The sequence below is a fragment of the Neophocaena asiaeorientalis genome, unplaced genomic scaffold (assembly GCF_003031525.2).
Source record: "Neophocaena asiaeorientalis asiaeorientalis breed wild unplaced genomic scaffold, Neophocaena_asiaeorientalis_V1.1 scaffold52, whole genome shotgun sequence".
Lineage (NCBI taxonomy): Eukaryota > Metazoa > Chordata > Mammalia > Artiodactyla > Phocoenidae > Neophocaena > Neophocaena asiaeorientalis.
Window position 1 is genome coordinate 599,490 of NW_020173927.1, and position 21,760 is coordinate 621,249.

The 21,760-nt window shown below is 41.0% G+C and overlaps 1 protein-coding gene across 2 annotated transcripts in view; it reads left to right on the forward strand.

The window, feature by feature from the left end:
• The window catches only part of SEMA5A (semaphorin 5A), a 346,899-nt gene that overhangs the window by 291,874 nt on the left and 33,265 nt on the right, over positions 1-21,760 (forward strand). For both annotated transcript variants that reach the window (XM_024752519.1, XM_024752520.1), the window contains exon 15: positions 789-936. In XM_024752519.1, the coding sequence (XP_024608287.1) occupies positions 789-936 (148 nt within the window). The remainder of the gene's footprint in view (positions 1-788; positions 937-21,760) is intronic.

Consider the following 21,760-nt stretch of genomic DNA (forward strand, 5'->3'; position numbering starts at 1 on the left):
ATTTTTTGTTTGTTTCCCTCACTTCCCTTTATTTCACTTGTAGCATTAAAGATAAGGAGAAATTTGATCCTTCTAAGGCTAAGGAAGGCCATGTATATTTGGCTAAAAATTGGCAGTATGAATGTACATGTAGAAGTATAGTCAATCACTAAAAAATAGGACTAATTGTCAATAGTACTTCAACTCTTTTTGGGTAACAGGTGGTCATCTAAATTAAGGTAGCTGGACATCATTCTGAGAGTCTACAAATAAATTTAAAAATACAATAACTTAGCAGTATGTGACTTGAAGCTTCATGCTAAAATTAGACTAACTTTTCTTTGACTTATATTAGTAGGATTATGGGCCTTATTCGATTCGAGGATGAGAAATGAATTCCAAATACAATTTGCTGCCTTTATATTCATAACCTACTTTATCTTTCAGTGTTTATGTTTAGAAGATACATGCCCTACTTAGGTATTTTCTATGTGTTCTCATTTTTTGAGTGTCTGTTTGAAGGGTTTTTTGTTTGTTTCTCCTCTAATTGGCTGCACAGGAAGATCCATCCTGCATTGTGAGTCTGACATTTTTTCATTGTCTCCTCCGCATCCCATTGTCTGTGCACACACAGCATGGCCAGCGCCACATCCGCCTCCTTCCCTGGGTGACCACCCAGAACACGAAACGCCCCTCACGCGGAGCATGCCCATGGGTTCAACATTCCGTGCAGGGCCAGAGAGTGGAAAGCCTGTGGCCTCACGTTCCACTAAACCCTTGCTTTTTTCCTCTTGGTTTCCTCATTACAGATACTGCAATGAGCATCTGCTGTGCCCCCCACACATGTTCTGGACAGGCTGGGGTCCCTGGGAACGGTGCACAGCACAGTGTGGAGGCGGCATTCAAGCTCGCCGCAGAACCTGCGAGAATGGTCCTGACTGTGCGGGCTGTAGTGTGGTGAGTAGCCCTCCTCATCCCCAGCCCACAGTCTAGAGCTGGGAGTCCAGAGTCAGCACACACTAGATGCTCTGCAAACACAAGGTGTTCTACAAACTCTGAATGCTCTGCAAATACAAGATTCTGGTTAATGAGAATGTCTGGAGGAGATACTGGAAATTCAGAGTATCCTGAAGGCTGATTGGAATAAATATTCTCATGTGGGATATACTGCCCCAGGAGTTTTCCAGTTCTCATTTCTGAGCTAGTACAGAAACTTCAGTCTGCTTAACTCTGGGCACTATATTTGGTTTGGGAAATGGAATAAGGTCATCATACCGGGCCTGCGCTAAGTTATAAAATGCGGACAAACCTGAGACACTGAGGATTGAGAACCTTTATGGGGCCATTGTCAGAGCACATTTGGTGCCCATTCTGAGGGAATAAAAGACAAATGATGGTTTTGTTTTTCTTCTGCCTTAACGGGTCCTATTTCCCTTAACACTTTAGACTCTCAAATAAAATTCCACTTGTGCAAGGGCATGTTGTTGCTCGTCCTGTGTCATCTGTCAGAATGATTGAGCACCAAAGACTGCTGGGCTTTCACTTCATTTGTCTGCCCCTGGTGCTGGCACTGCAGAGTGGCTTCAAAGACAGTGCAGGTGCTTTTGTGGAGAGGTTCAGCCTGAGAAGGTCTGGCTTGGCGCCCTTCCTCACTGGTCTTCCAGTTGGTCTTTGCAGCAATTTTGTAACCTTGGCTCATGAAGCTTAGGATGTTTCTGTGTTGCTGTAAAGTTTGTTTTTGTGAGGTGCAAAGACCACACACTCCAGATAGCCTTGAGAAATTTGGAGAGAAGAAGAGGATTATTAGATGCTTTGCCAGATATTACGCCCAACCCAAGGAGATTTCTGTTATTGGGATTTGCAATTAGATTTCTTCCCCTTTGCACTGGCAAAGTTTGCAGTAACTTTAATCGAATCTATCACTGATTATAGAGGCACTTCTTTCCAGGTCACCCTGAACTAGCTTTCAACCAAGGAAAATCTTAGTATCCAGTTTAGGATGACGTATTTATTGATATTTCAGATGCTAAGATTTTAAATTATTTATGAAAATGCGTCAGGTAAATCTGTGAACAGTCACATGTTCTAGGAAATCAGTTCAAATGTGGTAGATTTACTCTTTGCTGAAATATATCAGTCCTGTTCCTGGTGTTTCGACATTTAACACTGGAATCTCCACTCCCATATCAAGGTTTGTCTCCTCTGCGGGGAAACCACAGGGATGGATGACCTGAGTCGATCTTGCACTTTAGTCTCTAAAACTTTGCAATACGAAGAACTCAGAAAACATTTCAAGTCTTTCATTTTCTTATTGCAAACTGACTTCAATTATTACATTTAAAAACAGTTTAATGAAAGAAAAATTATATTAAAGAAAGAGTAGCCTATCTCCTACGTAGTCACTGGAGTATGTGTGTGTGTGTGTGTGTGTGTGTGTGTGTGTGTGTGTGTGATACATATGATTATAAATGTAAAAACTGAATGTCTTTCCAAAATGTTCATGTATTTTGGCTTTATTTGTGTCTAAATTTACAGAATTATGGTTTATGAAAAAAGATAACATCAGTTTTCAAATCCAGAGTAATATCATGAATGTTTCTAAGAAGGCTAATATAAGTTTTTAGGTATTTTAGTTTTATTTTCTTTTTCTTCCCCACCATAGTTAATCTACTGGCCATGTAATTCCAGGAAGGTGTTATTATGGTACACTGGAGCAATCTATTCTTTTACGATAGAAGCGCAGCATTGATTTTTTTCCTGCATGGCTTTTTTTTCTATTTATTCCAGTTTCTGTCTCTTCTAAGGCAGGAATGCCAAATGAGGGACATAAGCAGAATGAAGGAGGGGCTTGGTTTCCTTGCTTAGAAAATGTATCCTATCAGTTCAATTTGTAAGATTTTTTAAAAAACACTAATAGCTATTTAGGTAAAGTAGTATGTTGATCATATCCTGGTTGCAGTTTAGAAATCTTTGGCCATGAAATATGTCTGTTTTTGATGTTTTGTCTTCTACCAAGATAGTGGCACACAACAGTGTAAATCAACTGTACTCTAATATAAAATAAAAATTAAACATTAAAAAACAGAATTAAGGGGGCTTCCCTGGTGGCGCAGTGGTGGAGAATCTTCCTGCCAATGCAGGGGACACGGGTTCGAGCCCTGGTCTGGGAAGATCCCACATGCTGCGGAGCAACTGGGCCCGTGAGCCACAACTACTGAGCCTGCTTGTCTGGAGCCTGTGCTCCGCAACGAGAGGCCGCGATGGTGAGAGGCCCACACACCGCGATGAAGAGTGGCCCCCGCTTGCCACAACTAGAGAAAGTGCTCGCACAGAAACGAAGACCCAACACAGCCAAAAAAAAAAAATACGGGAGTCCATGTATTTTCTGCAGGGCTCTCCAGCCAAAGAAGCTACTGTAATAGGGAAGAACAAATCTGATTCCATATTAGATCTGTTCCTTTAAAAAGAGAAAATAAAAACAGAATTAAGAAACAAATGTAAGGACACTTTAAATTGGAAAAAATGGTAGTGGCTGTAAGTATAATTTATGAATTTTGGATTCATGAAATTGATTATCTCCTTGCCGATATCTGGCTGGATGACAAGTCAGGTGATAGTTCTGAGTCTCTGTCTCCCCCACTAAGAAGAGGGTGATCATTCATCCCTCCTAGAGCTGCTGTATCAGGCGCGGTGGTGCCCCTGACGTTCAGCCACAAGGTCTCACCTTCCCTGTGAGTTCTCTTTCCTACTCTCATTTCTTTCATTGTTATTCCTGGGCTTCAGCTGCTTCTCTGAGTCCAAGCTTATTACAAATGACTGTATACTAATGGAATGTTATTTACACAGTAAAGGACAGCTTTGTGAAAAGTATAACAATTTGAATTTCCTGAGCACTACAGCAGCCAATAAAAAAAGAGTTGGTTTCAATTTCAGGTATGAACGGGATAAAAAGACTTGAGAAACTTTTCTTGTGCCACCATTTTTAAACTGAAGTTTCATGAAAAGGTTTCCCGTATTTCACCCGTGATATTCATACATCCTTGTCTTTGATTAAACCTCCACGCCTTTATTTAAATCTCAATAAGAGACGGTCAGTTCAGACAGTTAAAGACCCTCATTGAGAGCCATTTGTTTTTTCTGTGAAACTCTGTTCTTAAAGTTCCAAATGTTGATATCTCTTCACAATTCTGATTTCAGTTCTTTTGCTTAAATATGTAGAAGTGGGCTTGCTGGGTCGTGTGGTAGTTTTATTTTTAATTGTTTGAGGAACCTCCACGATGTTTCCAGTAGCGGCTGCATCATTTTGCATTCCCATCCAAAGCATGCAAGGGTTCCAATTTCTCCACATCCAGAAGAATTGAAATCAGGATCTTGAAAAGCACTCTGCACTCCCATGTTCATTGCAGCCCTATTCACAATAGCCAGGATGTGGAAACAACCTAAATGTCTATCTACAGATGAATGGATAAAGAAAATGCAGTAGAGACGTACAACGGAATACCACTCAGGCTTTAAAAAAGAAGGAAATTCTACCTTATGTGGCAACATCAACGAACCTCGAGGACATTAAGTGAAATTGTTGCTAGAAGTGAAATTAGCCGGTCACAGAAGGACAAATACCATGTGAGTCCTCTTACAGGAGGTATCTGAAATAGTCAGATACGTAGTATCAAAGAGCGCAAGTGTGGCTGCCAGAGACTGCATGGAGAGGGAAATCGAGTTTTATCTAAGCGAGATGAGCACGTTCTAGAGGTATCCTCTACAACATTGTGCCTTCTGTCAACAACACGGTACTGAACCCTGAAATATTTAAGAAGGTGGATCTCATATTAAATGTTTGTCATGTTTACCATGACAAAATAAAATAATAAAAAGTAAAGTTAAAGAAAAGTAAGTTCCAGATGTTGGAGGCTTGGGGGCCCATGGAGCCTTGGGTTGTTTGGGGAGCTGATTGACGCATACAGAGGGAGGGCCTGGATTTTTGCAGTCAGTTAATTGTGTGACTCCAAGGCCCACCCACTATCCTCGGGGCCCCTGTCTTCCTCCGCGAAGTGCAGGGCAAAGCCAGCTAGAGTCCAAGTTCCCTGGCCCTGAAATGACTGATTCTGTTGTGATCCTGGTACCCCTTCTCTGGACCCTGGTGGCACACGTGTCCTTCCCTGGTGGCGGAGGTCTCTGATGAGTTTGGAATGAGGTACATCAGGATCCTTAATGGACAGACATTTTCTCCCACTTCCAAGTGAGCTTGTCTAGAACCTGCAGGAGTGCTAGGTTCCTCCGGTCCCTGCTGCTCCTCCCCAGCTCTCCACAGCATCCCTTCACGCCTGTGGCCTCCCAGAGCGAGTAGGCAGGTGAGAGAGGAAAAGCCACCCCCCAGCTCTGCCTCTGAGTCGGCAGGACACTTGGGGCCCTGTTTCGCATCTCCAGGCTGCATCCTCGAATGCAAACACCTGGCTGTCTCGGAGGATACACAGAAGGTACGAGATACATGTCTATATATCCTACTCAGTGACAAAGCAACATAGGCAAACAGAAATAGAAATTGTCACCATCATTATTGGCATCAAGTCACAGTCTCCAGGAAAATGTTTCTATTCTTGAATAATATACCATTAACAAGTCACATTTTATGTTTTTCTATTTAAAGTTACTTTTATATTAATATTTGTGTAATTTATAATGTGTATTTATAGAGATATATAAATTTACATTAAATTTAAATTATTTTATGTTACCTATATTTGGCATATGTGTTTCGCTTTTAACCTCTTTTGATAATACCTGGTAACCATGATGATGATTGTCAGATCAAGTCTTGTAAATCCTAGCTTACTGCATAGTGTCACATGGATTACTGAAATGAGGTTATCATTAGACAAACTCGGGTTGTTATCCAGGCACGTTATGATAGGCTGGACTCCTGTGTCATATAACAAAGTGCTCACAGTAACCCTGGATGGCAATAGAAATAAGGAGAAATGGCGTTCTTTATTGAGTACTTGCTGAGAGCTGGGTGCGATCTATCTGCTCTCATTCTGTTACAACTCTGTAAGTGTGACTCTGCTACACCAGTGCTTATGGAGGAAGGAGAGTGAGACAGCCCAGGGTAAAGTGCCCGAGGGCACTGAGCCTGCCCCTAGAAGGGTGGGCCTCAGGGAGAAGTGGCACCATTCTGCTCACTCTTTCCCTTCTACCTGCGAGAAGATGGGCTGAGAGAGAGGGTCAGGGTCTGTTCCAGGTCCCACTGCTGGGATTCAAGCCTAGACCACAGCAGTGACTTAGAAGTTTGAGGTTATAATTATTTTGATGTAAAATTATTAGATCATTTTAGAATAGCCACTTGGGGCTTAATTACCTTTGGCATATTTTTGTTTAATTTTTAACCTTTTCAGTCATATACGATAGCCATGATGATAATTGTTATATCAAGTCTTACAAATCCCAACTTACTGCTTGATATCAAATGAAATATTGAAACTATAACCAAGCACACTGGAGTTACTATTTAGGTGTGTTATGATAGACAGAAATTCTGTGTTCCATGATCAAATAAATAACTTTTATGGAGCACCTGCGGCCGGGTACCGTACTAAGAGTGATCAAAATAGGTTATGTTTATTTTCCCTGTGCCCCTGTTAGGCAGTTTTTATTATTTTCTCCACTTGGAGATGGGAAAACTCAACTTGAGAAAGATTAATGAACTTCGCCAGTACCCAGTTGCTAGTGGGTGACTGGGCCAGCATTTGAGAACTGGTTCTTTGGGCACAAATAGAACTTAAATACACAACTACATTTGCATAATATTTTTGATTAATGTTAAGTAATAAATGATAAGGTTTAATTTTCTTTACTCTTATTAAGTACAAAGTGTATCTTAAAAGAAAGAGGAGGGTTTTTCTTTTTTTTCCATAACGCTCCTCTTCTTCATTAGCACTTGATGTCCATAATATTGCAATAATATCCTTTCTGCCAACCATGAAAATTCCGTTAATAGATTCCCATGATCATGGAAATTAATTGAACTCACAGCCCAAATCTTAACTAGATGTTTTGTTTGAAAATTACAACACAAGAAAGGAAGAAAGACAAAATGGTACAGTGCATAAATAGAATTGCTTCTCAAATTAACGTAACTCGGAATTCCCTCGGAGGTTTAGCAGATGCGTGAAAGAATAAAGCTAAGACTGTCACATACAGCAAAGATCATTCAAAAGCAGAAACACACTGACTCCTGCCAGCACTATATTTATTACTGAAGTATCACTCACGGCGTAAAACAGTTGACACAAGCTGTGATTTCACATATCAGCAGGGAGCATGTAGGAGAGATATCTATATCCCAGATACAAAGGAGCTGGACCACAGAAGCCCCTGAAAGGTCGAGAATAAAGACATTAAAATCAATACATGCTGTCAAAGGGATTCCATGAAGGTTAATCAGAGTTGATATGACACACTAACACTTGTTTGGGTCAAGTAATGGCACCATGGATACATTTAGAAGCAAGTAAAACCTGGCAGTTGGAAGTTTAAATAGGTTGTAATGTATGAAAATAATGACAGTATTACAAAGATAACTTGTTTTTGTGTAGCACAGTGGAGTTCGCAAAATATTTTGAGAAATGTCATCTCATGTGTTCCTGGTTTTCCAAATAAGAAAATCTGGGCCCAGAGAAAATAGTTTATGGACGCGAAACCCTGAGGTTGTCAGAGCAAGACCCTGGGTCCAGGTCTTCTGCCCCTAAGGAGCTGAAAGGTCCAGGATGCTGTGGCCTCCTCAGAAGATGCTAGAACAAGAGCTGATTAACTGACAGGAGGTAATGTCCCCACCCACAAAGCTGGATCCGTTCAAAAAGGAGTTATTAGAAGGCTCATTTCCTTTTCTCCTAAATGATAGTTATCTTTACTGCCCCATCTTTCTTTCCTTTTTTAGTACTAAATTACCTTCAAGAGAATAATAACCTCCTTGCAATGGCACCTGCTTCTCTTCAGATGGGATAGCTGGCACCTCCTTTCTGCATAAAATATAGAGGAAACCTTAGCTGGGAGAGACTGAAGTTTTTAAACCTGAACAAGTAGTTTTTGAGTTGGCTGCTTGATGGTATGGGTGGTTGGTTTCCTTTGCACTGTGGTTTGGTGTTTCCTCACTTTTAAAGGTGGTTTTCTAGAGATCCACAGTCCTGCCGTGGAGGACGGGAACATTTCTACGAGGAGGTACATAACGCCTTTTCTCTTTGTCCCATTACGTTTGTTTGCTTTTGTTAAGTTTGTACAAGGTAAACCCAGCTTATGCTAGATTGAGGTACTTGAGCATTGCCAGTTGACATTAAGCTGTATGTGTTAGTTAAAGGGTTATTATTTCACTTTGGACCAAGATCCATTTCTGCATGTTTATTTGCTGCCCCAGCAATACCTTGAAAGCTCGGTCACAGACGCTGACCTCTCGCCTGGCCTTCTTGTATGGGCTTCTCACTGAGCTGTCTGGAAGCTCTAGTTACTTTAATGAGCCAGTGGCCCTTCTGGGTTAGATACAGTTAGCTTTATCCATTGTTTATGAAAATACCATTTCGTAATTCTAAAAAGGCTATTTTCTGAAGTACAATTTAATAAATAAAATTAAGTAAAACTTAAATAGTTGAGTCTTAATCAGTGGAAACAGTGAAACGTTTTTATAGATAAAAATAATATTTTTCATCACTATCACTCTTCCACTGCACTGTGCTTATAAAATGCATTCACGTGTATTTCCACATATTCTTCTGCAAGGGGAACGATCGCTCTCCCTAGCTAAAACTGGCTGGATGTTACACCTTCCAAAGCATGGGAATGCAAAATTGGCTTTCCTTTGTTATGTGAGATCTCAGTGAAGAGCTTGCAAAGACGAAAGATTGTCAGTGTAAAGATGCCACATGTTGTTAAAAGAGGCCTGAGTACTTTGAAAAAGTTAATATCAGTACGCAAAAGCAAGGAGGAGTACTGGAGAGCTGAAGAAGTGTAGGCATTCTGAAATTTAGACCTGGAAGTTTGGTCATCAAGTTCAAGAATGATGTATGATGCAGATGGAGAGAAGAGAAAATGATGGATTGTAGGAGTTAATCCATCAAAAGTCTGCCTCTAGAGCACAAAAATTATTCTACAAGCTCTGGTAATTATAGTTGGTGTGGAGATCTGGAGCATTTCACAAAAATGTTTTATTTATAATGTTGGAAGTGTCTGTTGCCCAGATTTCTTTGCAAAGAATCAGGTTTGTTTCTGCCTATAACAATTCAAATACAGTGATTGCAAAGTCAGTTGAAAAGAGTTTTCATGAATAGAGGTCTTCTGTTGTAAAAGTGACTTAAGTGAGACAGACAGACACATACACACACAAACACACACACAAATTCTTCCTTTACAGTTTACCAACAAATTCCACGATAAAGGTTTTCCAGTACCTGATATTAAAATACCTAAAATGTACTTATGGAAACACAGTAACAGAATTCTCAGCCATAACAATTTCCACGAAGTGACCATGAGCTTAAAAATCTTTTGTAGGCCTACTCAAATACACAGTACACACAGAAGAAATTGATTTTCTAATGGCATAAATAAATACTCAGCTATAGGAAACCCAGGCCTCTTTTAAATGATGCCAGATTTTTACCTGCTACAAAATGAGTAATTAAATGTGGCTTTCTAAATTTAAAGCCTTAGTAGAAGTTCCTATAAAAACAATTAGGGAATAGTCTTTTCCAAATGCATCTTCAGTCTTTGTAGGCCTGTTGACACTCTGGGCTAATTGTGGATTATCCACAGAGAACACTCCTGGGGTAATTTAGTCGATTTGATGTCTCTGTCAATTTGGACACTTATTTTTGGTCAATTTCTGTAGCTCACCTTGTCTCCTTCGGGTTGCGCCGGGCACTTGCCACAGCAATTAAAGAGAACGTTCTCTTGGAGTCTGAAAAGGCTTTGCTTGTTCATAGTTTCTAAAAAGTAATTTATTCATCCTGTCAAGTTGGCCTTTATATGATGTGCTGTGTCGCCGTCCTTCTCATCTGGAGTTGAGGACTTCCTGTCCTCCATGTGCAGTTTGTAGCATCAAGGATGCACTATAGCACTTGGGTATTTCCCTCCACACCCCAATTTTAAAAAATCATATTTCAGTCCGGCACTTCACTGCACAGGCTGGGGCCATGTTTCCAGGATATATTTTCATATCTTACAGTATCTTGAGCCATGGCTGCATGAGAACATTCTGTCCATCCAGCCATCCCACTCTGAGACCTGTGGTTCTACTTGAGACTAACTCTGCTCAACCAGCCGATGGGAAAGATGGAGGGAAGCCGGGGTCTGATCTCCTGTAGGTTCTATGTTATAGAAGCCAACATACTGACTCAGCTGACTCATTTCTAAAATCCCCTCTAAAAGCAAGGAAATAAACAAGAAAACAAAAGCCTGGGGAGACATCCCTCTGATCAGCAAAGCCTTTTGTCATTTACTTAATTGATTGCGCCTCTTGTGCTGACTCAGGTTTGCAAGACCTGCATACATCACAGTCTTAATAGATGTTTGCATGCACTCATACTAATGTAGGTAGAATCTGAGCATCTTAGTTTTTTACTCATTTTCATGCCATTATTGTTGAATAACTATTAAGCTTCTGCCCTATAACAGGCTCTGGGGATACCACAGTGAGTAAGGGACTCATGGTTCCTGCTTAAAACTTGGGAAGGATTCTTCACTTGTGAAGCTTAACCTGAACTGGTCCATGCACAAGTCTGTTCATTAGTTTGTTTTGGTTTGTGGGTGCTGTCGTTCAAAATATTATTTAGTGCCAATTTTGATTTAGCAAGAGTGAGGGGTGTTGTAGAAAGAGTTCACGTGTGTGCTATTGCAGCCAGAGAGTTTGAAAATAAGTTTTGATCGTTATATTGTTATACTTGTCACTTGGTTTTATTCATGGCCTACAGTTGTTCCTTTTGGAGGAAGTAGCATAAGTGTTTCATTATATCAACAATATGTTTTAATTGGTGTTTTGCTTAAGATTTGCATTTCCTATTTTTTATTATTTCATCTGAGTGCCTCCAATGGAATTACTGAACATGTATAATTTCAGTTGTTAAAACAACGCACATACATAATAATTTTCAAAGCAACTTGTAATTAAGTAAAGAAGGAAGTAACAGATGTTGGAACGTGAAAAAAAATGGTTTAAAGCACTGAGTAATTTTCACAGATGCCATGGTTTCTTTCTTCCCAAGTGTTATCCCTTTATTAATCCTCAAATTTTCTAAGAATAAAAGCCTAGCTCAGCACTCATCTATGTGAATACAAGAAAGAATAAAGAAGCTACTGCTCCACTTAGATTTTTTTCTAAGTAGAAATACAAGGTTCCATTTAGAAGCCTTCAACATTTGTCAGAATAATTAAAAAGCTGAATTATTTTGCTCTGTGATCTAAGGATGTGCTATAACAACAGACATTCTTAGAACAGTTGTCTGTTCATTTCACTCCACGGTGTGTTTTTTCCAAGATCTGTTTGACATGCAGAATCTCATGAGGTTCTGGTTTGAAAGAAATAGTTGCAATAGAGGCTCTTGAAGATGGAGTTGGCCCGTACCATGTCACATTCTTGCATTATTATATAAGCCAAGCTGCGTGAGAAAGTTACATCCTACACACTACTATTTGGGATCTTGCTTCTATCATGATGTGAAAGGTTTTCCACATCTGTTCCAGTCTATCCTAGTCCCATGAAATCGCCCAGTTTACAACTATTGAAAAGCAGTCTTTCAAGGAACTCGAGTGTCATCATGTGGGAAAAAGAAATGGCAGTGGCTGTAAGAAATAAGCTGTGGAATCTACCTTATAAAATTATTCAGACTCCACAGAAGCACATGAGGAATCGCCTCTCAAAAGGGAGAGAGACAAAAATAGCAGGGGCAAACAGATGGAATCCAGACCTCAGGAGGAGCTCTCTGATGTTCGCCGAGCAGTTTTCCTTAGGAAGCTTACGTAATTGATTTCCTTCTCTTATCTTCTTGCCGCTGCTAATAGCTTTTAGGGATAAGCCTTGACATCTGAAAGTGAAGGGTGGAAAGGAACTCTGCCTGTTACATGAGTCGTGTTTGATAATTGATTCCCCTAAAGCTTGGTGTGATCTCATATATAATTGTTAATTTCTAGACAGTTTCACATATGGAAGAAAAGAACATTCTCAATGACTTCAGTTACTGATTCATGTCTTCCATTCTACCCTCTGTAGAATTTTCAGATCTTTTCATCTATGAGTAGTCAGCCAAAAATGTTGACTATTTACTGTGTGTAAAGAACTGTACGAGGTCCTATGGAAGATGAAGGGATGCAGATGCATACAAGAAAACTCTGAACCAAGGGAGAAAAATATAAATCTAATGGCCAGAATATAAGGAAGAAGCCAGGAATGCCAATGGAACCATTAAGAGAAAACAGTGAGTCCAGAGGAGGGAGAGGTTACCTCTGGCTGGCTGGGTCAAGGGTCCCAAAGGTGTGGCTAGGATTTGGCCAAGTTGAGATGGGAATGGGAGCTTCTCTGTGAACGAAACATGAACGAAGGCTGTGAATCAAAGGGCATGGGGAATACACTGTGATCCGTAAGTAGTGTCATTTGCGTGGTTGAGGATGCATAAAGGAATATGGCAAGACGCAGACAGGGAAAGTAAGCTGTTTCATTCCTGAAAGGTCTTGGGTATCAGACTAAAGGGCATAGATAGCCATTTGACTCTTACTTACTTGCTACTGCAGTTACATAATTGGTGCTAGGATAACTTTCTTGTGTTAATATTTCCACAATATAAACCCATCAGTGATTTCAAGCAGGTAAGCCACATCATGTTTTCAATTATTTTTCCTTACAGCAAAAAAAAAAAAAAAAAAAATCGTCTAGATTTTACTATCTAAAAGCAGCCATCTAATTGTAAATACATACCTGACGTTAGGCATGCAAATCCATGTGGGTGTGTAGATGTATAGACCTTATTCTGAAATTTGCTACTTTCCCAAAATCGTTATTTCAACTTTAATAGGTGCTTCTAAACCTAAAAAAACATAAATTAAGGTCAGTGTTGCCCCCAAATATGTCATAGAAACTTGAGTTTAGTCCTATTTCAAAGGGGAAAGTTCCATAACATTAATATGAGATAAATTAATTTGTTTTTAAACTTATTGATACCAAAAAGACGATATTTGAGATTTTTTTTTTGCCGTACGTGGGCCTCTCACTGTTGTGGCCTCTTCCGCCGCGGAGCACAGGCTCCGGACGCGCAGGCTCAGCGGCCATGGCTCACGGGCCCAGCCGCTCCGCAGCATGTGGGATCTTCCCGGACCGGGGCACGAACCCGTGTCCCCTGCATCGGCAGGCAGACTCTCAACCACTGCGCCACCAGGGAATCCCATTATTTGAGATTTTTAAAGTCAAGGACAATATCTATTTTATTTGCGATTATATCCGCAATACCTAGCAGAGTGTAAGAAAATGAATAAATGAAACTAGTTATTCAATTTATGTACTAATTTTTTTTAAAGATGATGGCAATTTGGCAAAATGTTAGCAACATCTTTTCAAACGAAGTGATCATTCTTGTGCATTATATTGTTTTTGTCTACTCTTTGGTTCTTTCTTACAGTTTCTTATAAAGGAACATATTTTGTGGTTATTCTTTCACAGAGACTCTTCATACCCCAATGGAGCTGCCTTTCGTTCATATTTAATTTTTCTTTCCATGATATTAGCTTAGGAACATTTCACTTCTTGTTCATATTCTTAAACTATTTCGAATTCTTCCTAATTAGTTTTACAAGGCTGCTCCAAACGAATCCAATTTAGCACTGAAAGCCAATATGCCTGCAGTAATAGTGTATGAAGTTCATTAAAATTGGTTTTGATATTAGATTATACTTGGCAGTGACCTTCCAAGACCTTATCACATCCCCATAGGCAAGACTTGAGTACATATAACTATTACAGAGCACCCAATTAGAAAAGGAAATCTGAATTTAATATTTTAAAGTTGCACGGATTCCAATATTTGAGCTCTCCTTTGTAAATAAGAAATTAAATGTAATGGCCCTGAGCCCTTTGCAGACCATCATCCTGCATGCTAGTCAAATGTTGTATTATTTCCTTTGGTGCACTTCATGCTCCCAGTCAATGTTGAGTCGAGCTCTATTCCCTCGACAAGTTAGTCTTGAACAGCTATGTGTATGAGCCACGGCCTGGATGTAGGCTGGGTGGAATATGAATCTGGGTAAGCTGCTATTCTTGACCTCAAGGAGCTCTCAGCCTGGGACGAGAAATACTAACAACCCCATAGCACCAACTCCTGGTAGACAGTGGCATATTGAATATAAGCTACAGGTGTCCAGAGGATGCAAGGAGTCAAGTTTGCAATTTTAAGCCCCCTGTACACAGGATGGGTTTCCCTGGACAAGCCCCACCTCACTATTTTAGGAGAAGTCAATTGGGTGTTTTAGGGGTTACTGAGAGTTAGGAAGACGAGTGCTCAATGGGACTTCGAATACAAATGGTGTCCCCATTAGTTTGCTCCCACAGGAGGGGCTGGCACTAGAATTGGCTGAGGCCCTGGCGTTTCCCCAAGGGTGCACGTTGGGGTGCCTTGCCTCCGGTACCCCCCATGTATCCACTGAGGGACTCCCCCTGTTTACCCTGCGGGATAGAGATCTGCCTGAGCACCTCCAGTGCATTTGTTATGTTCTCCATGCGCTGCGGATCTCATTGAAGCAGACGGGTCCTTTAGCCTGCACAGCCAGTAAACTGGAAACGTAAATACTTCTGGTCCATTGGGGCTGATTCTAGGTTCTGTAAACCCCAATTCCTGGGGCTGTTAAGGAGGTTTCATTCCACGTGGGTGCCTTTGTGAGGATTTGGCAGCCTTTTCCTTGGGTGCATATATCTTAAATGACCTTCTCAGGGCCTCTCCCGCTCTCTCTTGCTTGTCATCCTTGGTGCTCATAGATCATATTATTCTTAGATGTGACCCAGGAGTCACAGCCTAATGAAAGGAATCTGGCCAAAGGAAATCCAATTCCATCCCGATACAAATTGTCAATTTTTAAAATTCTGACTCTTCACTTCTATCTTTTACTGGGATGTTGGCAAAAATATATATATAATCAATAGAAGTTGTAACTTTTTTCCCAGTACTCATTGTTCCTTGGCCTTTAGCAGAACTTAAAATTTCCCTTTTGTTGCTTTTAGACTAATATTTGTGTAGGGGAGGCCTCTGAGTAGGTGTGGCTATGAGTTTACTACACATTTATCGGGTTTTGCCACATTTGTTTGAAAGGCATCTTAATTAACTTTCAGCATATGTACTCAAGTTAAAAAAGATAAGGGTCTAGTGTTATAAAAGACATGTATGGGAATTCCGTGGTGGTCCAGTGGTTAAGACTCCGCACTTCCACTGAAGGCAGCACGGGTTCGATCCCTGATCAGGGAACTAAGATCCTGCATGCTGCGAGACGTGGCCAAAAAATAAAAAAAGGGTTTACAATCTGACACTTTGCAAACATTCTATTTATGTCTCAGTGGAAGACAGAACTTTGCTTGGCACAGTTTTAAATTGTCAACCATGTCCTTGTAACTGGACCAGGGTGAAATCATTGGTGAGCCGGAATTTCGAGAAAGCTGGGTGATGCTTTTTCTGTGGTCCTCTCCACTAGAGAGGGGAGATTTCCCAGGGGGTTGGGGATACTTTGCAGAGAACACTGAGATTCCAAGCCACCAACTGCAGATGTCCTGTTTCTGTGGCTCAGCCCTGCATCCTCAGCACCTTCTCGGTAGCTGGCACAAACTAGCTGCTCAATGAATTGTGTGAAAGGCCCTGGAAAAATTCAAATGAAGGGAGAACTGTCACAAATTTAAACCAGGAGCAGAGATCAAGCATTCTCTCCAGAGGTCCCCAAACACTCATCATATTTGCAAGAAGCGTCAGGTCTTCATCATTTTAAGTTGTATTTGTATCTCTCTCCCTCACTTAAACATTTGTGTCCCTTTTCTCGTGGCCACCTCTTTGAGTAGGGGAAAGGCATTAAAAATCAGAGCTAGTGGTGCCAGCTCATAGAGATGGTGGCAGGGATTCTGAGCAGTAGACAGAAAGGGACAATTTGTTTAAAAGTGAGAGAATCCTGTAGCAAGTTCTCCCAAGATAAGATATCCAGTGGTTGAGTTGCTTGGTAAATGACATTGACCTCGAGGGCTAGAAATGGATGAGCCCCAGAAGCACTGCTAACCTGTAAAGTGCCTTTGTGTGAAGTAGTACATATTTCCCCTTCTGAGGGTCACAACGGCGTAGGCTCAGGTCTTGGCAGGCAGCCAGCATGTTCTTAGGCTCCTTCCTCTGAGGACAGACAGCCCTCTGCCAAAACTCATGGCTTAGGAAAAGATGCAGGCTGAATTTCAGCTCTCACATGCCCCTTTGCCAGGATCTTCTTTTCTGCAGTGTACATATTGTGCAACCTTGTACAACCTTAATTCATCAGACTTTATGTACAAATATAAATTTTACATATATAAACATTTACATTGCACTTACATGTTCATATTCATAGTGTGACATTTACAATGAGCAAATGGAGAATTTATAAATAATATATTTTATATTAATAAGATTAAGAAGAAAGAATGTCAGAGTCATTCCAATAGATGCAGAACAAATGTTTGATAAAATTCAACACTCATTCATAACAGTTTTTTAAAAAGTCAACAAACAAAGCATAGATGGGAGCTTTTTTTTTTTTTTTTTGCAGTACGCAGGCCTCTCACTGTTGTGGCCTCTCCCGTTGCGGAGCATAGGCTCCGGACACGCAGGCTCAGCGGCCATGGCTCACGGGCCTAGCCGCTCCGCGGCATGTGGGATCTTCCCGGACCGGGGCACGAGCCCGCGTCCCCTGCATCAGCAGGCGGACTCTCAACCACTGCGGACAAAACCACTGTACAAAGGTTTTGCTGTCCAGCCTTGTGGCACAGACTCCAAGGCCTCACAAGTTCTGCCTGTTCTCTTTGCTGTGTGCTCCAATCAGCTTAATGATCCATTGTCCAGAATATCACATAGATGGAGGGAGAAAGAGGACCGCGAGAAGCGGGGGCATAAGACAGCAGAGCTGTGCCTGAAAACTCAGGTCACGGCAAAAAAAATTCAAGCAAACGTGAGAAATGTGTTTAGGCTCTGGAAAACAGCAACAGCAACAAACCGGATGCATTAATAGTATTGTCAGTAATAAATAAATTTAATTACATCCCCAAGACATCAATAAACTGTTAAATTAAGTTCTGGGAGAGAAGTTTATAAATCTTAGAAATAAATCCATCAAGAGCGGTCTTAGACAAATGATTGTGTTATGATGTCACTTCATTTAGACAGAATATTTATTCTTATGATAGTTTATTTGAGAAACATCATTCACTTTTGTGATAGTCTATTTGAAAACGATATTAGGAAAGTCGTTATATATTTATATTACCGCATTGAGATTGTGACTCTACCAAGAAAGAGCAACACCTTTATCCTCAGGTTGAAACGAGTCTCCTTTGCTGGGAGAGTGGGGCTCTCTTGTGAACGTAGCTCCCAGCTTTGAGAGGAAAGCCAGTAGAATAAGGATGATCTGGAGACACCACCCAGGCCTTGGAATGACCCTTGGCCATCAGTTGTGACCACAGTCCTGAGCAGGTTACTGTCGCACTTTCCTCTTTTCATCAGGCCTGCTGCTGGGACCCTGTGCATACATTCTGAACATTTATAAAATTGGAGCATAACGAATTTTAACTTTATTAAGAAAAAATATGGACACATACCCAACTCTTTTGACAACTTATATTTTAACCTGTTAGTTTTTTTATTTTATGTAGTCAAAACTTGAAACTTAAAGTGGATAAGATTGCACTGGGGTTTTCATTTGTTTTGTATTAGCAGTGACATCGTACTATGAAGGCATGGATAATTTAGCCAGAATTTGTTGCTCAAGGCAACTAAGCTGTTGGGTGCGTCCAACCTCTGATGCTGTGGCTGGGGAGTAATACACCCCTTGGTATAAAACTGGTCGGTCTGTCAGACACAGAACCCCAGGCCGAGTGGCCCATGGCATTGGCCACAGTGTCAATTACTGTGTCCTCATGTGATTTAAGATCAAGTCCCCCCTGCATCTTAATTCCCATAACACAGTTGGTGTGGGACTTAATGGCACTTTCACGTGTCTACCTTGCACTTCCCCTGTTCATTTTCACCACTAACATCTAAGATCCCCTGAGGATGTAGCTTAGCATCTTGCACGAGGTATAGATGCTCCAATGGTGATGACTGGAATAAGGATTCATGGATGAGTGGATGGATAACATGATACTTCTATTTTCATGACTGTGTTGTTCATTGAAAACGTCATTTGTACAATATTACTTTGACTTTTAATTTAAAAAATATAATTGTTTAAATTTAAATACATAGGACATTACCCATAATTTCTGTCAGGAAAGATTCATGAGGTAATAGAAACCTAGTTAATCTGAATTATAAGAAGAAAGTCATTTACACAACTTTATTTGAGGAACATAATTTCCCAAGGTAAATTGGCCAAAAGAAGAGCAAAAAGAGGGTTCCTTGTGCTTTAAATTCTAAGCAAAGATGTTGATAAAACATACGTGTTTTTCATTTCCCAGATCCATTAAATGATGGGATCCCAGCTTAGACAGCCAAAAGAATACCCAAGAGTTCTGAGCATTTCCATACTGGTGAAAGGAAATGACAGAAGAACTTTGACCTTAGCAGTGAGTGTCCCAAATGCATCATTCGTGCTGTAGGAATTTTAGATTAAATAAATGTTCCTACTACTATCTTTTAGGACATGAACCCTTAACTAATTATTTAAGGAATGTGAACTGATAGAAAGTCAGCTTCATGTAAACTCAGTTAAGAACAAATTTTGAAGATAATTTTCTACTGGATGATCACATTCCCAAGTGAGTGAAATGATGTACATGGAAACTTGGATGCAAGTTAAGTTTAAACCTTTTTTGCCAGTTAGGTAAATCCATTCCTTTGTGTGTAACCTTGCTGGGATCATTAGGGGTTTTTGTGACCATCCGCATTTTCTTGGACAGAGGGTGATTTCTCAAGATTGCTAGTGACCAACTTTGCAGAACCCCTAGTATTTTCACGTTCTGCATCCCATCTTCATTTCCAGGCTTCTGTGCAGACCAAAGATGCCCCATGTGCCAGGATCCCTGCTAATCACTGTGAACACCTTATCTTGTTAACACTCCCCGAAAATTATGATGTGTTTCTTTTTATTTATTTATTTATTTATTTTTGGTTGTTTTGGGTCTTTGTTGCTGCACGTGGGCTTTGTCTAGTTGCGGTGAGCAGGGGCTACCCTTTGTTGCGGTGCACGGGCTTCTCACTGTGTGGCTTCTCTTGTTGTGGAGCACGGGCTCTAGGCACATGGGCTTCAGTAGTTGTGGTACATGGGCTCAGTAGTTGTGGCTTGTGGGCCCTAGAGCACAGGCTCAGTAGTTGTGGCACACAGGCTTAGTTGCTCCGCGGCATGTGGGATCTTCTCGGACCAGGGCTCGAGCCCGTGTCCCCTGCATTGGCAGGCGGATTCCTAACCACTGAGCCACCAGGGAAGTCCCAATGATGTTTCTTTATGTGCCCATTTTTCAGATGAGAAAGCTGAGGCCCTAGGTTAAGGTTAAGACCTGGTGGCCTCCCCTGGTTATCACACAAGGCAATGAACTTGGAAATGAGCAAAGAGTTTCACAATAAGAACTGCTTAGCCCACTTATAGATAGACTGGAAGTCATTGGAGGAGCAAGACAAATGAAGTGCCAGCTCCCTATACATCATACACTTCCTGGAAAGCTGCCCACCCACCTGCTTGAAGGAGAGGGATATTCTAGATGGCTTTCCTGATTAGAACATGGAGTCAAGTGGGCAAAGGATCTTATGAACGTAGGACTGCATCCTCAGTCTGTTAAATCCTGGTTAGGTTTGGCAGAAGAGGGATGACTTCCATACAACTTCAGAACTCTGGGGATATACCCCTATTTTCAGTTTGAATCAATAAAGTTGATTGTAGAATCAGTGCTCCGATGAGAAAACTGCTCTCACCTTTTGAGAACTTGTTTGATTCCCGGTAGCATCCTCTCTGACAGCATTTGCTAAGGTGCCCTCTATTCCACTCTGGTTCCCTGAGAAGCTCTAAGAAAAGGGCTCCAAGATCAGCTCTGAGCACGCCTGGTTTGATGAAACCCGTTTAACTCTGTTGAACCCAGAGCTTCTCAGTCCCTCCTGACAACAGATGCTTTTGTCTCTGTAGCGCCATGAGCACCCCATGAAGATACACTTTAGGAAAAGCTCTTCCATAGAAGGAACAGAACACCATCTTAAATTCTGTTCGTGCCCTTAAACAAAAGACATTTACCCAACATTATTTCACTCAAACACAGTGACCTGAAGTTCGGAGACTGAGGTCCTCGTGTTCTTCTGGCTGTAGGTAGGAAGATGTTGTCAGTGGCTGCCCCCAGGTCCTAGCCATGTGGTCCCCTCACAATGTGGCAGCCAATATTTTCAAAGCCAGCAGGAGAATCTGTCTTTTGTCCACTACAAGGAGGTCTTAGATTAGGAGGAACCTCACTATGCCATCATTTTCATAGAACCCACCCACATTCACAGGAAAGGGATTACATAAGATGTGATACGCAGGTGGTGGGGCTCTTGGGGGCGTGTGAGAATTCTGCCTACCAGAGTCTGCGAGTGGGTGCTTACTGTCAGGGCACCCTTAAGATCATAGCTGTGCCATAATCAAGGAATCATGGTGGAGGTGACTAATGACAAATAGACCAGCTGCTCCCAAGGCTCCAAGTAGGACTACTCAACCCTCCATGCCTGATGAAAGGCAGAAGAAAACTGATGTCTTTAGGAACTTTGTCAGCTGAGTAAGCAAATGGAAAAAGACATTACAATTCTGTTTTGGCCTATGTTCCTTTAGCTACACATGCAGAATAAAGAAAAAATAAAAGCATCCAAATTATCTAAAAGAGGAAAATGGTATTTAATTATTTTGCAGTCAATGGTCAGGTAAAAACAAGTTGTATATATTTATCAGCACCATCTGACTCACATTTATTTATTTATTTTATGTTATTTTATTTTTTTGGCGGTACATGGACCTCTCACTGTCGTGGCCTCTCCCGTTGCGGAGCACAGGCTCCGGACGTGCAGGCTCAGTGGCCATGGCTCATGGGCCCAGCCGCTCCGCGGCATGTGGGATCTTCCTAGACCAGGGCACGAACCCATGTCCCCTGCATCGGCAGGCAGACTCTCAACTGCTGTGCCACCGGGGAAGCCCTCACATTTATTTTTAATACATTTCTCAAAAGTTCAAAACAAATTATTTTAGAAATTAATTTATATATAAAATAAATGTTTACTTATCAAACCACAGACTAATAAACAGGTGTTGGTAAAATACCAGTGGTTGCCTAGGCTGCTAAGTAACAGCTTTTAATACATTTAATTTTTTTAATTAGGGTTTGCCCAAGCCATGAGTATGGTTTTAGCCTGTATCTTCATGACTGAATTTTCCATAACCACTCCATTAATCTAATTTGATTTTGCATCTTCTTGCCAAGAAATTAAGCCACTTTAGCCCACACAAATATGGCTATAACCATAGCATCCAAATCCTATGATGATAGGGAGTATTTTTTCTTTCTTTTCTTAAGCCATTTTTTTCTACAGTTGTA